The sequence below is a fragment of the Poecile atricapillus genome, chromosome 1 (assembly GCF_030490865.1).
Source record: "Poecile atricapillus isolate bPoeAtr1 chromosome 1, bPoeAtr1.hap1, whole genome shotgun sequence".
Classification (NCBI taxonomy): Eukaryota; Metazoa; Chordata; class Aves; order Passeriformes; family Paridae; genus Poecile; species Poecile atricapillus.
The window spans coordinates 34,881,475-34,899,390 of NC_081249.1; the positions used below are offsets into that span (position 1 = coordinate 34,881,475).

At 41.5% G+C, this 17,916-nt stretch overlaps 1 protein-coding gene across 1 annotated transcript in view; it reads right to left on the reverse strand.

The window, feature by feature from the left end:
• Positions 1-17,916, reverse strand: part of DHRSX (dehydrogenase/reductase X-linked) — a 161,017-nt gene that overhangs the window by 35,639 nt on the left and 107,462 nt on the right. Inside the window, exon 5 of the mRNA XM_058837074.1 lies at positions 11,085-11,292. Coding sequence (XP_058693057.1) covers positions 11,085-11,292 — 208 coding nt within the window. The remainder of the gene's footprint in view (positions 1-11,084; positions 11,293-17,916) is intronic.

Genomic DNA, 17,916 nt, shown 5'->3' on the forward strand with positions numbered 1-17,916 from the left:
TAAATTTTCTTTCTTCAGGGAATGCAGCACAAGATTTTTCAAGTTTAGATAGATTTTACAGCTTATTTTGAAGCAGCTAGGGAAATATATTGGAAAATAAGCATGTCTTTACTGGTTATCATAAGCAGTTTCTTTTTCTTCTCTTATGATAAAGCTTGAGTCCTAAACATTCTTTATTAGATTAAAGCAGGCTTTCGGGCAGTGCTACATATATTTATTCTCTGAACACATTTTCTGAGTCTCATTAATTGTGATTTTTGCTCAATAAAAACCAACCAACCAAAAACCAAACAAACGAACAAACAAAAAAGCCCAAACAATACAGACAAAAAGAAAAGACCAAGCTGGAGAAATGAAAATAAGTATATTACCAGTGACAACTAGTATTTTACCAATTGAAAGGATGAAACATATACATTAGTAAAACAAAGCTCAAATCTAAGGTATTAACTTATCTGCTTTTGAGGTGCTGCTGTAGTTATGTTTTGTACAGCAGCTGTCCTGTTACCAACAACTACTACAGGCTATTGCACAGCCACTCATCTAATGCACATGACTGGGCATTTTGTGTGTTCCTGAGCAACTTCTCACGTACTTCTTCATATACATTTCTTGTATATTATATGCATATTTACACAAATCTTGATGTGTAGCCTTAAAAAATAAATTGTGACAGTATACATGTAATAGTTAAGATGGCTAAAGCATAGACTTTGAGTGAAAAAGGAATGCAGCATTAGGGACTCCTGAAGAGCCCTCTTGCCCCTGTGATGAACTTGTTCAAAAGGAAGGCTACCAGACTAAAACATGAAATTAGTGGTTCTACATGAGGTAAAAAGCAAATCCTTCAGTCCTAATTTGTGGCATGGGGGTTACTTAAGCAGTCATAGGCCAGTGGCAGAGCAACTCATCTTGCCTTTCATTCCTCTTCCTGCAGTGACTTCTTCGGCTCCACATGTTGCTCACACACAGCTCTGGACAAATCCAGGCTTTGTCTGGCATCTTTCAACTGTCGTAAAATAACATTTTTCTTCTTAAAATTAGGGTATAAGGGTAAAAGCTCAGAGCTGAGAAATGCTCTCTCTTTCTAGTGGGTAAAATGTCTGTAATGGTCTCGGTAACTGGTATCTCAGCCGATCAGTGACTCCTGCCATGTGCTTAACCCACAACACAGTGGGAGCCACAAGCTGGAAGCTGGGTGGTGTTTTGGTTTTTAACTCTTTTTTAAAGCCATGCTTCCCAGCTTCTAGCACTTCACTGTATAAATTCATAGCATTCAGTGACTAGATCCTTCTAATAGCCTTTAGGAAATGTAGAGGGAACAAAAATTAACTTACTGTCTCTTGAGGACTACATTTAGTAAAGAAACATAGAATGTCTTTATTTTAAAATCATTTATGGAAAGAAAAATAAGCCAGGGCTTGTCATCCTGGGAGGTACTGTCATCCAGATGGAATCAGAGCATCATTTTTCATTTGGCTGATGACTGCTCCTAATGGCAGGAGGTGAGATGCTGAGAGCTATTCTGCTCTACTGAGAGCTGCTGTGTGCTGCTCAGTTGCCAGGTGCTCAGCATAGCTCTCAAACGCATATAACATGGACTCAAAGGCTGGTCTTCTCAAAGTCTCACCAGAATCAGTACCTTTAAAGAAGTAAATTTTTTCAGTTTGTGTACAGTTTGTGTTAATTTCAAATGTTTTGGATTAATTTAAATAGCAATATCAAATTCAAGTTATAATTACTGTAATTCCATTCTGCCAGGAAATATATATCTTTATTTAGAATGATATAAATTGCCACTTTTCTACGGTCAGGGCATTTGATGCAGTGTTAAGTACATGCTAACAGTTGAAATGGTATCTGAGCATAATAGTATCCCTTCATTCAACTAAAAACCTCCATTAAACAAATGAATGAGTAAATATATAAAAAGAAGCAAGGGTTTCCATTGTTTTACCCAAGAAAAAGATCACAACTTCAATACCTACATTCCTTGTCCTCATGACCCTTTTGAGGGATGGGGAAACAACATGGACACGTATCTTTTCATATTATCTCTTGGATAATCTGGTTCTCAGTTTATTGAAGATTGTCACACATCTTGTAAGACTATCTATAGGATTATAAATGGGGGCAGGTGCTCTCCACCCACTGGTGGAAAGCTTCCTACCTCTCATGCAATAGAGCTTTTAAGTTCAAGGAAGTAATGAGGGGTTTTATGGTTCTTCTGTTCAACCAGAATGCACACAGGACCACAAAAGTCCCAGCAATAACTTGAATAATCCAAAGTATTCTTGAAAAGCATTTTTAAACTGGTGTAGACTTTTGCAGATTAGCTGCAAGTTCTGAGCTTTTCATTCTGGGACTCAAAAGGAACTGTAGGGTCTGAGTAAGCATAATGAGGTGCTGCCATTTCAAATCCAGCACAGTGCACCATCTGTGGTTGGCAGATTTGCAGTAGACTATGTTGGTGTATATGCAAAGATAATTTAAGATTTAATTGTGGTGGGCTCAACCCACTGCACAGCCTTGGATTTAAGGAAGGGCTGAATGTGTTCCGCAAGAGCAAATATTCACCACACTGAAGGACTGGTCTGTCTCATTGGAGGAAATATGCCTGCAAAATCCTTTTTCCTTTGAGATATCTATAACTACTGGGCAGAAAATGCTATGCCACCAATGTTTGTTTACAGAAATAACAAAATATTAGTAACACATACTTTTAGCACAACATACTTTTGAAAATCACTTTCTGCTTGTTGAAACAATTTAACAACATCAGCTCTTTAGAAGTATTCTTATGTAGTGAGACCATCACAGCTTTAATTTGAGTGATAAAAGTGACTAACTCCCAGCATATGAGTTAAGACCAGGAACAAAGTCATAAAAAAGACAGCTATTTGTTAAAAGCCATCACAAGAAGCTTTCTCCTCAGTTGGAAGACCTTCCTAGGTTAAAGAAGAAATACAGCTGAATGCCAACAAGTACCAGAGGAATTAAAATGCGGAAGTTTTCTGCATCCATGAAATGACTCACAGTCCAGACACAGCAAGAAAGGCTTTTGTTCCTGTGAGACTGTACATCAACAGCATCACTCATCCACTGTCAGAAATCAGGTGGGATCATAAGATTTAAATATGAAAGGGGCCTGGGAAGAGAGAGCCAACTTCAGCAAAATACAAACACCTACAAGAAAGGAGTAAGATACAAAACAGTCCACAGCCAGCATTACAAAGTGGTTATTCTAAGTACTGTAAAGGACACTCAGTAATCACTTTCTGTACCGTTTGGTTTTACAGCTGAGTTTTGGGGTTCACTTTATAAATTTCCCAACACTGTGTCACCCTGTAATACTGCAAACAAGGATCTGTAATGGGAACCCAAGCATTTCATAAGAAGGGGCATGGTATGGCCTGGGACCAGAATGCTTAAGACCTCTTACACTTGCAGACATGCCAGAACCGAGTGAAACCTGGCAGGTTTAGCTTTCCAGGAAATGACAAGAAGTTTCATGTCCTGAAAAACCAACACAGTCACAGAGCTGCCCCACCCCAGCCATCACTGAAAAAAGAATGTAAAGAAACTGCTGCTTTGATAGATTGATTGATTGATTGATTGATGGATAGATTTTTTGTGGCAATTCAGGTACTGAACTTGCCCACCACTCCTTTAACATCACTGTTAAAAGCTCTTGAGCTTCCCCTAAAGCTGAGGGCCACAGTGCTCCTCAGTCTCTGTCCCTCTTGGGAAGCTGAGACGTTGCTGCGTACAGCCTCTCTCCACCTCCCATGGCACAGATGCTGGGCTACCACAGCACCCAACACATAATGAGAACAGAAGAAATAGAGTAACAAAGCTACAACTGTATCAGACAGTTCTGATAACATTCTGGAAGTATTAAAACTCCTGACAGCTAAAATATTTTATGTTCACAGAGATTCATTTTATTTAGAAAGCAGTTTTCACAACACATTTTTTATCAATAACTTGATTTAATAAAAAGACTAATTTTTTTCCTAACAGGTGTAAGTTTCAACTGCTTGGTCTGCTTTTGAACAGATGAAGTTCTCCTTCTCTGAACAGGGAGGTTTGGGGTGAGGAATAGAGAAAAGGTTAAGAGTTAAGAAATCACAGAGGGAGAAATCTGCCTTCAGATCCCTGCACAATACCTCATAATCCTTAATGCATGTGGCAAGACATGGAATGTATGGCCATGAAGAACCAGGTGGAACAGCAGGGCTGAACCTGGAGGGGGTTTCTGGAAGGTGAGCTGATAATTTTGACCATTTCTCTTAGCACATTATTCCAGGGATTGACAGGCATGTGTGCCAGCCTTCCCCAGCTATGCTAGGCAGCCCAAAGGACAACTTCACCAACAAGATACTGGGAGGATTGTGGTAGCTAAAGCAACTGAGAGAAATGCTTAAAATATGTGAATAATCACCCAGGACATGAACTCCAGAGCTTTTAAGGTTCATTCAGCCTTAATGAGTCTTTTTGCTAACAGAAAGATGTTAAACTAACCTTCCCCTCTCAAGGGCAACAAGCTCTCTCTGCTCCCAGTTCTCCAGGTCCCTTTTGCTGTCTCTATCACATGAATGTAATACATTAACTTTCAAATCACCATAGAACCATCTTGCCTCTCTGGAAAACAGCACATCTCTGAGAACCACTGAATGCCACGTAGAGCTGGCTTCTCCCACCCAACCCATGGTGCAGGGAGAGGCTGAGCAGCAGGAGCACCCGTATCTCACACATTTCCCAGCATGCTGTGATTTTGAACGAGTTCAGAAACACTGTTTCCTATTAAACCAATAACCATTATTAACAATCCTTTGGTAAGAAGATTAAATCTTTTAGACAAAAAGGAATTTAACATTGTGACAAAAAAGTAGCTACACTTAATATCCCCAAATACATGTAAGTCTGACATAACCTTTGTGGTATCAGTATTTCACTGTTATTGTTCTCCAGAAGTCAACCAGCCTTAAAAGCATTTCGATTAGACAGAATGAAAATACATTGATAAATGTAAAATGAAAGCTTTCTGAAGTTGGCATCCTAACTTAAATATTTCTTTGTTATTTGTTGCAGGAACAGACAAGAATGGATAAAACACTTGATACATTTGTGCTAGAACTTTGTCTTTTGAATTGATGAATTAGTCTGCTGATACAGTAGCCCACTTAGTTTTTTAAATTAACTTATAGAATTTGAGATCTGTGCCTTCCCCAGTACACTCATTTTCCAGACCAGTCAATTTTTGCAATTAATGCTAATCGCTGCTAACACAAGGGATCATTTTGCAAAGTAGCAAATCCTTTTGCATTTATACAGAAAGTATTTGGCAAAGAAGGACTTATGTGTGCGCAGTAAGAATTTAAATACTTATCATCTAACTCTACACAGGAAAACTTGATAACCTGCTGCAGGAAGGACATGTCTAAATGAATACAGCCCTGTACTGCAGCTGGCATTTGGTCCTCTCAAGGCAACATGATCTATCTTGCTAATAGAATCAGAATATGCAATAGAAGACATCATGGAGAAGCTGCTTAAACAGCAGAACTCAAACAAAACCATATATTCCATGAGTTAAATAAAACCTATGATAATATGTATCTATCTAATGATCTAGAACAATCTTTTATGATTACAATTTATGTATTTTTCACAGTCCAGTGACACAGCTCTTTATGTTATTATGAAAGACTTCTGTACTAACTAAATTGGATTTACAGAAAAGGGGTAATAATGAAAATCTCTCCTACTTACTTTTACAAATTTCCTTTATACTTAAAAAAAAAAAATAGAAAAATACCCAACAGCACTATGCTACACTAGCTTCATGTTTGTTTTTGCTTGAATTTAAGATGTTATATTTCTAGTTCTCCCAGTCAGAGAGAATTAAGAAACTTTAAGAAACAGATCAATCATGAAAAGGCACTGAAGGGACTAATTGCATATTGAAAAAATAGAATCCTTTCCCTGGAAAAAAATGTTGACTCATCAAACCATTTTTAGTTAAAAAAAAAACAAACCAAAACAAAATCTATTTTACACAAATATCCAGCTTAAAAAATAAAAGAGAAAAAAGAAAAAGTAATTTGAAACTGATGGAGATACTTGAAAAGGATGGTTTAGAAGTTAAAGGTTGGGAGTTTCAGTTTTATTGTCATACTTCAAAATCAGATTACCAAAGTATTCAGGGGGATAATTACAAATAATTTTTTTTTTTTTTTTAGAACACTGAAATAAAATGTTTTGGTTTCAAAAATGGATAAGCATTTTCCAAAAGTAATTCAACATCTTAACTTTTAGACACTGTTTATGGAAAATATTTTCTAAAATTTCAGTAATGCTGATGGAAAAACATCCTCAACTTTCTGCCCAAACTTAATACAACTTTTTTAACCAATGAACATTACATATATGGAAGAAGAGAAGATGAAGGATACACCTCCTCCAAGAACAGGAGGTTTCCAGACACTTTGCTAGACAGATTTTCCCATCAGTACCCAACACTTCCTGTTGCAGTTCCTTATGACCTGCCTACAGAGAAGATGAACTGAAGCTGCCAGGTCTCTCCAGAATCTTCCCAGGTCTAGGGCAGAGCTGTTTATCCTATTTTACACCAGCTAGGACACACATGTGGCAGCAGGGAATTTTGCAATTCTTTTCATTTAACTTCTGTTGTCTCTGACATGATTCATGCACTAGGGGTACAGGGAAAAATACAGAAATTATATCTAATATGTTGTATTCAGCTTGGAGAATTTAAAAAAAAATCAGCTCCTTCTGCAGTTGGAGAGCAGAGGAAAGGGAGCAGAAAAGTGTGACTAACTGTTCTTGAATATACAAGGGATGTGAACCAGAAAAGGAGCTGTGTTACCGTGGCTGGGGAGTTCATAGATCTGTGATTCACAGCATTACAGGGCCCATTTGGTATGCAAAAAGAGAGGATGATGAAAGGAATAGTTAGTCATGAAGAAAAAGCTAGACAGAACACACAAAGATGCTAACCCCTGGGAAAGGAGCATGTTCAAGTGTGATCCACAGCCTGGGAAAGAGAATACGGTCTTTTTTTCTTTATTTTCCTAAAAATACATTTGTAGTTTGGTAGGTAGAGCACTCAAAGGAGTGTCCTACACCTCAGCCTTGAAAGAACACCACGAACTCCAGTGCACTGCTCAAGCCTATCTCAGCCCAAGTGGATGGTACATTATTCAAGCTTTTCCTAAAGCCAGACAGCTGTATTCTCTCGTGACCATACTTTTTTTCTCCTCTCAATTTAGAAAGTATTACTTAAGGCAAGCAAAAGAGGAAAGAAGGCCATGCCAGCTGTGCTGCTGGAGCACACAGTGTATTACCCTCTGCATGCAATTGCTGAAATCACCACTGTGGAAATGCTTGCAGATAGGTTGTGTTTCTCTTAAACTTTCACCTCCCTGAAAACAGTCGTGTTCAAAGTAGGGATGAAGGAGAATGATTTGCCTTAGGGATCCCCTTGTCGACTCATGTGACTGCTGCTGAAAATGGTCTGGATCTAAAAGACCACAAAGGCGTTTGATGTTCTTCATATATATCCTTCAGCAAAAGAACTGGGAGAACAGTCAGTGCTCTTGTACGTGTGCGTTTGCATTTGCAATAACACACATGAAACAAGCTGTGCCCTGCCTGTTTGGAACAAGCTCTATCCTGCCTTGATGTACCCATACCATGTCTCTTCCACTGGTGTGTGTGTGTGTGTGTGTGTGTGTGTGTGCATGTGAAGAGGAGGGGCAGGAAGAAGGAGAAATGGCATTCATAGGGAAGAGATAGGAGAGGAGCAAGGGGGAAAAGAGAAGATGAAGATAAATGGAAAGGAGGAGATAAACTGGTGGGTAGAAATAAGACAGCCTCAAAGAAAAAAAAAGGGAGAAATAGGGACGGAAAAGGCAATTCAAACAAAAAAACAGCTCAAAAGACACAGATGAAGAAGCAGGTAAGCATGGAAAAAAAGAAATAACAAAGGAAGGAAAACAATGTAAAATGCAAAAAGACAAAATTAAATTAACCATCCCACTGAAAAGAGCTAACCAGAGCAACATGGGATAAATCAGGTTGGTAAGATGTCAGGAAAAAAAACAAGGAGGAAACATGGAAGACAGTAACACAAGCTTTGTTTAACACTGCTCATGGGGCAGGACAGGCCTTCCAACAATTATTTGCTATGCAGTTGCCCATGGTCACTGATATGGATGATGCCTGGTTTCAGATCAGATCTCTCAGCAGCAAGTACAAACAATGTGATCTGCCAACCCAGAGTCTCCTGGGTGGGAGAAGAATTCCACAGAAAGGTCTGTGGTAAAGCAGAGAACTGAACCTCAGTTCAGTAAATTTACTGTCTCCTTTAAGTCAAGATAAGACTTCTGCCTTTCCTTCTCTGCCATGCTTGATGGATGAATCCCTGCTCCAGTACTGTCACTCACCTCTAATCAGGACACTAGCTCAACTAGCATCTAGGAATAATGGGACAAGAGTATGGTAAACAATTCAGCTTGCTGCCAACAGTAATTTCCCCAGCACAAAGTACAGCCTCCCTTTCTCCAATAATGTCTCCAGATGGTTTTGCAGCTTTCCTGCTAGGTTAGGACTACCAGCCAACCTGGGAACATCCACCTGAGTCGTAAAATGAATTATGGCCAACTGGTGCAACTCAAAATAAAGGAAAAAATTAAAAAAAAAAAAAAAATAGAAAATTTTTGGAATGATTTCCCATTCACAGCCAGCAAAAATGAGACATGCCATCACCAGGAAACTTGTTTACCACTGTCTTTACCACATCCATTAAAGCTCTTGAATGTTGCTCTGAATTACAAGGAGTCACCAGGGCCCCATGGAGTAGGCAATGCCTGGGTATGATACTCTGCAGCAGTCCTCCTGCTAAACCCCATGCTCACATTGTAGGGACACACTCAAACACACAAGTGATCGGACTGGTTTTTGCAGCACTATTTAGGGTGATGTCAAACTATTCACCTGGCGGGGGGGGGGGGGGGGGCTTACTGGCAGTTAGGCTAAAAAAAAAAATACCCAGGAGCATCTTTTTACACCTGAAGCAAGGAAAGGTTTGGACCTGAATTTACAACCCACTCTGGGTTTCACCAGTGTGCATATGTGCAGGCACCACTGCTGCCCCTGAGTGATTCAGAGCATCTGTGTGGGAATGAGCAGGCAAAATCAGTCAGTGTCTGTCATCCTTTATGGCCCTTCTTACATCAATAATGTTGAAATGTAAAGGACACAAAAGCTTCAGGTAATCTCACTGGTATATTATTATTTTTTACATCAGACTAGTCATGTTCTTGCTCAACCATAACTTTCCAAACTGAAACATTTCTGGTTCCTTTAAAACATGAATTAATAATGACAAATCAAAGAGCGGGATGATCCTAAATTAAAGAGGCACAGTATAAGGCCCTGCTATAATCAAGGAAACTACTGTTATCTAGAGACATAGAACAGTCACATTTAATTCTGCATTCCTCACTTTAGCCTAAAGAAATACTAATCCCCTTATCCCCCTTGCATGGTGCCATCTAGCACATGCCCATCAGAAACAATGATTGCATACATTCAGTGAAGAGTAAGGGTAATTTCCTGTGGTTGTTTTACAAGCAAGAGATGAAATTGTGACTACCCTGCAGAGGTTTAAACAATGGCTTGTAATAAAACTGATGCCATAATATGTAATCAGAAGTTTGACATGCCTAATGCAGCATTCATATGTAAAATGTCTGCAGTGGAAACAGCCCAGCCCTCTAATTTCAGTCTTTGTTCAGAAATGATACCTTGGGCCAGGTACGTCTGATCACCTGCTGAAGTCCCTGTCAAAGGATCGAGACAGATTTTCATGGAAATGTCACAGAAGTCCGGCTGGCTCCATGCAGCCAGGCAGAAGGCTTCTGGAGCCCAGGAGAAGGCAGGCTGTGCTTGAGCCTGTTAGTAAGCACGTCATTGCCACGCATGACTGCATTGGGAAATTTTGAAATTTATCTCAGCTATTCTGCCCGCTCCTCCGCTAACTAAACCGCTCCACGCAGTTCCTGTATGATACCAGGGCCATTTACCCCATCATCTGATGTCTTCCTAATGTTACAAATATCCCACAGACATTCATCCACAGTTTTCCTAAATGAAAGCAGGAAGTCAGAAGTCATCCATGCATTTTAGCCCATTTCGCTGGATTAAAAACCCAGGGTGGCCACAGTCTGGATCTCGATAAACTCTTGGGGAAGCACAGGGGGTGACACAGACACAGGCCGGAGCCTGGCGCCGGCAGTGGATGGCCAGGCTGCTGTGTGCCTGGACAAGGACCGCCGGGGTCGGGCAGGGACAGGCAGGATGACAGAGCCTGGGGCCGGGGTGGATGGGGGCAGCTGGAGCGGGGCTGTGAGGGAAGCCAGGGGCAGGGACCCCGATGTCAGGAGCGGGGCAGGACGAGGCGGCCGGAGGCAGAGGGAGCTGCGGGCAGAGCTGCCGGTCAGGAAGGAGCAGCAGAGGCCCGGCACAGCAGCTGTGTGTGAGTGAGGCGGCTGGGAAGGAAGGGCCCGGAGCCCAGCCAGCCTCGCTGTGCTGCCAGCAGCCACGGGCGGCTGGCTGAGCTCGTCTGGGGGCAGCAGCGGGGCCTCTGCATTCACCCTCATGGGGATCATGTCCATTAGCGCCCGCCCGAGCCATTTGCAAACACCCCGCCTATGGAGCCTCTCCCGGGTTAGGCAGTGGCGAGTCCAGGCCCTGCATGCACCACAAGCATCACCGCAGTATAAGAATCAGAAGGCAAAGTCAGGTTTTCAAAGTCCAGAATAAAAGACGCCGTTAAGAATTTATAAATTATCTGTACCTTTGGCTCAAGGCTGCAAGCTTTGATCAAATATTAAATATATAAAGCAAGTGCTTGAGAAGCACCGTAAATTATATATAAAAAAAAAAAAAAAAAGGCAACAAAACCCCAGCTCATTCAGTAGTCAGTAACAATTCTCTTGTAGTTTAATCTGCACACGATTACTACAGATCAGTGAGTACCAAAAAGGGACCGGTACCTGCTTTGTAAGTCGTTTAGGTGCAATTTGCCTACATAATGGGTGGCTGATGAGACAGTGATGATCCTAGCGTTGTGGCTGTGCGTTCCTGATTGCTTCAGCGTGTCCAAGAGGAGGTTAGTCAACAGGAAGTGTCCCAAGTAGTTCAAGCCGAAGTGCTCCTCAAACCCATCCTCCGTCTTCCTTTCAGGGACCAGCATCACCCCAGCTAGAGGGAAAAGTAGAGGTAAAACCTATTGATTTATTTCAGAGGAGCAGCATGGTAGAAAGAGTACGGATCTCCTGCTGCAGAGGGTAAACACAGCATTTAGAGCAGTGAGTGACTGGCGATGGCATGCAAAGTCGACACTGATTGATTCCTGACAAGAAAAATATCTAAACCCCCACTCTGGTTTCTTTATCCAGATAACGTACTGATTGACTGTCTCTCTCCCTCCCTGCAGGACTGTGAGCTCATCTTGAAAAACTGTTTTCAAGAAGTGGGAGCTGGGCAATCCCAACAACATTCTCTCCATCAAAGCTCTGAGCAGTGGAGACAAGACCAGGCTAAGCAGCAGACCTGCTCCCCCAGACAGCTTTCTCCTGGGTCCTGTCTGGAGATTAAAGCTTTGGTGAGTCCTCATCTGAAATCTGCAACTTTTGTCTCACTGGTGTGGGTGAGAACAGATGTTGTAAATTTACCCAATATATCTTAATTACCATGCTTACAAGCAGCTGCATATTGAAATTAGGTTTTCAATGCTTATTTTGGCAATATTTTTGCATAAATTTCCACAAACCACAATTTTCAAACTCAGCGTCTAAAATAAGTATCCACAACCTCAATGTGCAATGTTGATTTCAGCATCTTACAGAGAATTCTGAGTTCATGCATAAATTATATCATGTATTGAGGCTGAGGGATAGTTACCCTGCTCAATTATAGCACAGACTTGAATGCTATAAATTATTCTTATTTTATTAAAATTTAATTACTGTACAAGTGGACATGACCTTTGTCATTTAAATGTAGATGGACGTAACTCATGGAGAATCCTGTTACAGGATGCTTCTCTCTATCACCCACAAATATGATACAGCAGAAAGGCCACCTCTGCACTCACGACATGAAAGCGTGTCAGCTTAATCCTCATGCTACTTCACGTGCCCACTAAAAAGCCTTTAACATCCCATTTCCTGATGTCAGCCTGACCTGATGGTTACACATTAAATGACAATTTTAAATTGCACACACTGTGCATCTACATCACTGCTTTGGGGGTTCCTGCCACCTGACAGTCCTGCTTTGTTGCTGCCTCTTGGGCCAAAGGACAGGTACTTTTGGGATCTCTTTTAGTATGGCAAACACCCATAGGGATTCACGTGTGGCTTCGTACTGCTTAATGGAGCAACTAGGGAAGCAGTGGGAGGGGAAGAAACTCAAAAAGACCACAGAGAAAACAAAAGGTTTGGGTGGAACGCAGCGTGCCTGCAAATGGAGAACTTCAGACCGAACATGAATGATGCGGACTGGTGATACAGTGAAAAGAAACACAACACAAATTACATGAGGAGGCTCCACAAAAGCTCTGATTAGCATCTCCATATGTAATTTACTGCTGTAAACTGTGTATAATAACATCTGTAACAGTGGCTGGGACTGAGAACTGGCATGAAGGTTATGAACAGATGCAAATGTGAGACAAGCCCAGCTGTGACTTAGTCTTCTTTTCTGGGAAGAAGAAAAGGATGGGAATGGCTTGGGGATGGAACAAACCCCAAGCTCCCAGACCAAGTTTCAGCCTGCTACAGTGCAAGTTTTAGCACAGACAGAACTCAGCATTAGCTGTTGGAGGGCAGATGGAAATATTGCTGCATCTCTGAGCACCAGGGCTAGTACAAGGAAATTATTTGCATATCTCTGAAGCCATCCTGCCCTCCAAAGCTCTGACACTTGGAAAAGGTGAAAGGAAGCAGTTTGCCAGAGTTCTGTTTGCAGAAACACTAGTAAAATACAAGCCCAACAAAGGCAGCCAATATAAAAGAGCTCCGGCACAGCAAGGCTGATCTGCACGCCAAATGCTGCTTCTGCATCTGCTGGGATTGCTGCAGGGCTCAATACAGGACCCCTCCATGCATGGACACACTTCTGTTGGTTGAGTCAGATGGAGGGATGGAGAAATTTGTCCTGAGAGAAGTGCGTTAGACAGCTGCTGCAGCCGTTCAGCTTTGCATCATGACCAGCAGGCAAACACAGGGAGGCTGCCATCGCTCACATCAGCCCCGAGGATGCCTGTGCCACAGCAACCTCACCCTCGACCTCCAGAGAGGCACAGGATTTCAAGAGCACATAGAGGCTTTGCCCTCCACCCCAATTAGTCTCCACCATCTGTGCTGTACATCCTGGAAGCAAAAAAACAGATCTGAGCTCAGGTCAGGAGATAGAAAGAATTTTCATTTACACAATGCACAACTGTAAAGATACACACTCCCCAATATTCTTTTGCTCATTCTTCAAGACCATCCCCTGAATAGAAATTCTGGTCAAGTCCTTGAGCAGGTACAATCACCTTTGCCTGCATCTGATTCTACTACAATTCCCTTTTTGTCTTGAGGAGTTGCTCAAATAATGTTAAGCCAAAACACCTTTGAAAGACTTTTTTATTTATTTTTTTTAAAGGCTCTGATCTTTCAGATAGTTCATATCAAGGCTGCCAAAATAATCTTGCCCTGTAGTTTGAGGGCAGTTTCTCTTATTTGAGGAAAAGCCATTTTTAATTCACTAATAGTGAGCATACAGAGGAATACCCAACAGGCAACTGAACCTGTCTCCTTCCTTAACAAAAGGGAAAACCTTGTAAGTGTAGCAGCAAGCTCTCTTTTTCTAAATTATTAACTACCTAACATTCAGTAGATACTAAAAGTGGCATGCTATTTATTTTCTCTTATCCAGAAACATCATCAGCTTTACTTAAAGGTCCCAAATGTTAACTCAAAAATGAAAGCTGGTTATACTTTTAATTCCTTGAATTAATCCAATACTTCTTGAAATGTTAACAAATCCCTTGTCTTTTCATTGTAAACTAATAATGATTGTACTTATTCTTCTGTTATGCAATCCAAACAACTCAGTATCTTTCTTATTTTAATTATCAATAGTCACCCTTATAATTTTTTCAGAGCGTATGTGAAATTTGAAGTGGCAGCACACAAACCATTAATGCCAAACACCTCAGTTCTGATATAACCTTCTTATATGTTTTTCCTGTGATTTAGCTGGATTGTTTCCAGAAGATTCAGTTTTAAAATATCACCGATAACATCATGGCATAAGAAAATGAATAACTAAACTGAACATGAGCTTCTACTTTGTAATTGATTAGCTGTTGCTGAAATGTTCTGGCAAAAGATGGGAATGTATGGGAACAAAAAACTGACTAAACAAAACATGGATGTGTGATTGTTCAGAGGTAGAAATAAATTAGAATAAGGAAAATATTTTTTCTGCAAAACTATGCTGAATAACTGTTCTTATAGTAATACATTCCAGTGTGCTGCAGTTCTGCATTTATTGTAATATGTTCAAATTATGCACATTTTTAATTAGCTTTAATGGATAACAAAAATTATATTATTTTTAAATTCTATGACTAGCCAATGATCATATTTCTCACTCAAAGAATGAATACATTCCAAGAGGGCTGTCTTTGTAATCAGGAATTTATGATAATTTTCTATAAAAGTTTGTAATGAAATTCTTGGTTTCTGATCCATTTTATGTAATTTAAAGAACAAAATGGATCTGACACTGCATGCAGCATAACAAAAATTTTTATGATAGTTGTAAATATTATAGGCCAGACATACCCCATTTTTTATGGAATTATGCAGGAGAATTTGCACTAGTCCTGCTCGTACTGCAGATGATGACAAATATTGCTCTAAAGCCCATACCTCCCTCTGCAAAGACATCCTTCATCTCCATTATAAAATGTGTTTTAAGAGCTGTAAAAATACAAATATTTCACTCATCTGGATTTATTTACAGAGAGCTACTTGGTGGTTTTTAAAGTCAGTTCACTCAAACTCATTACAAAATAAAAATTTAAAAACTCTTTTTCACATACAGAACAAACTGTCTGCCTTGCCAGCCAGGCTCCCAGAAGACTGTTTGGAGGCAGATCCCCCTCACACAAGTTCTTTTACCTCCAGACAGCCACAGTCTGGGGAGATAAATCAATAGGTCAGCCACACACACTTACACATAACACCTTCACAGCAGGAGGTGAACCTTTATAATCACATTCACCCAATTCTTGCTATTTACAAGGAAGAGATACATACTGTATCTCTTCCTTGTTCTCAAGGGGAAAAATTAGGAGACAGTTACTTTCTGTAAAGCACAAAACCCTTCCTCTGTACTGGCTTTGCACTGTTTTAGCTGATGCCTTTAGCATCATTTCCAATCCCAAAAGTGCAGGCACATGGGGCAACCCACTCCACAGAATGTCAAAACTGCTCTGTTCTGCACACCCCTGCAACAAAACACCTTTGGGTGTAACTACACGTGAAATAGCATAGCCCACTTCTCACCTGAACAGAAGAGCCATACAGCAGCATGCCCTGGCAAGGCTGCCTATACCAGATTGCTTGTTCCACCTTGTTCAATTGGGCTGTGCAATCCCAGAGTACACCTGCCCTGTAGGTCTCTCCTGGCTAGTGAGCAACGAGAACGTGCCATACCTTATTGTAAGAATTGCCCCCATTGCTTACTGGAGGCACAACTGTGCCACATGACTGCTTCTTACAGGTACTGCTTCTTACTGCCTCGTATGGGCTGAAGAGCAGAGGATTTACAGCACTGCTGTAAAAGCTGTGACAGCTGCTTACTAAGCCACATCCCTAACCCAGAGCCCAGTGCTGCAGGTATGCCACATGCCTATTGGTATCCCAGGAAAGTCTTCTGAGTCTCAACAGGACCACGCAGAGAAGCCAGATTAACAGTGTATGAGAAATGAAAAGATAAAAATCCTAACAGTTCAGAAGAAAAACACAAAAACACAAATGAAACTTGGTGCAGTTTTCCAGTGCTATTGTCTTACTCCCTGTCTTCCCAGAGGGAGCTTAGACTCTTGCATTTCCTAAGATCATTTGGAGTTTTTATATGTGTGTATGCAATTTTCCAAACCCAAATGGGAGGAAAATGAAGCAAAGCAAGAACTTTTACCCCATGGCGTGACAATGACACCTGGATGACACATAGATACCACACCTATGCATGTGACCCTTGGGGAGATGCAAAGACACCTGTTTGGCATCAGTGCTGGAACAATGTCTGTGCATGGATCTTTCCTGAAAGGTACTGGCCACTGTAAAACAGGTTTGATTAAGGACAGGGATCGAGCCTGGTTGGGGAGAAGAACCATCTCCAGAGGATTAGGTCCCTCCTGCCTCATCCCAGGACAACTTCTCCATATGGGTCTGCCTGAGCCTCTGCTCCAGCACTGAACAAGTTCCCATGAGCTCTCACCTCCTGCTCCTTTCTCCTAGAATGCTCTGCACCACCCATTGCCTTTTCTGATTACCTTTTCTGACAGTTTCCTCAACTCCCTGTGCTGGGCAAAATGCATGGCCATGATGAACCAACGACAGTGCTCTGCTTCCCAGCCTCCCCTGCTCCCTTACCCTCACAGTCCAGTGATCCTATGCTGATCTTATCAAGGAACTGCATGTGTTCAGGAAGGAGGGGAGAGGTTCAGCCCCAGACATGCGTATCAGCTCCATCTACCTCTCTGTTTCTCCAAAAAAGGTAAGTTCCTTCTCCCTAATTCTCTTACCCAGCCGTTGTGGGTAGCTCCTTTGTGTCTCAATCGCACATCACTCGGCACCCTGCAGGCATTTGCCTGTCACACACCTGGCTCACCCTCCCCTCGCTGCTGAGGCTTGTTTCCTGCTGGAGCCATGATCCGTGGCTCTGAGGCTCCTTCCAGCTTCTCCATCCCCGCTTCAGTATCAACTATCTGCGACTAACTTACAAGTTTTCTTCATACAAGTTACATCGAAATGGGTGATCAAGCAGAAGAGAGGTTCCAACCCCTTCTCCACCAGGAGCAATAATTCTTGTCTCTATTAAATATCAGTAAACTTGCAAGTAAGAGATCAGTCAAGAGTGCCCTCATGGAGAAAAGATTCAATCACACAGTACCCAACAGAGACTCGAGTCCTCAAGGTTAAGGTCTCAATCCTTGTGAATTAGACGGTGTCTAAGCCTTTCCAGCCACTGACTGAGACATCTCCTACAGTTCAGACATACCTAATGACTCTCTTCATCCTCACTACCCACCCAAGCTCTACCTCAGCACTTGTTCTCTTATTAATTTTCTGATATTAACAAGAATATATGCTATGTTCATAGTTTAATTCTCTGTAAAAGCCTTTTAATCAGAAAATTCAACTGTTTAGCAATCAAGGTTTCTGTCATCCTGACAGTTCCCAACTAACTGTCCTATTCCATCAACTCTTCACAGTCTATTTTTTGTGGGACTGAAACTTGTCACAGAGATCATGGAAGACTGAGGCCACCAGAGTGGACAGTGGAGAGCCTGGAGGAGCCTGAAGTGAGACCTGGTGCCCATCTCCACCAGCTCAGAGGCAGCCATGAAGAGCAGATGGAATGCTGGTGCCCAGTCTCAGTGCTGGTGCATTTGTCTGTATGCAGCACCTCCCACCATGGCTCAGGGTTGTGATTCAAGCAGAAAGACCTGCTCAGGCTTGACTCAGAATATTCTTGGTACAGGCAAAATACTCCGTGAGGAACACATGAAAGGTGGCTTCTTAAGTGCAGTCGTTAGCA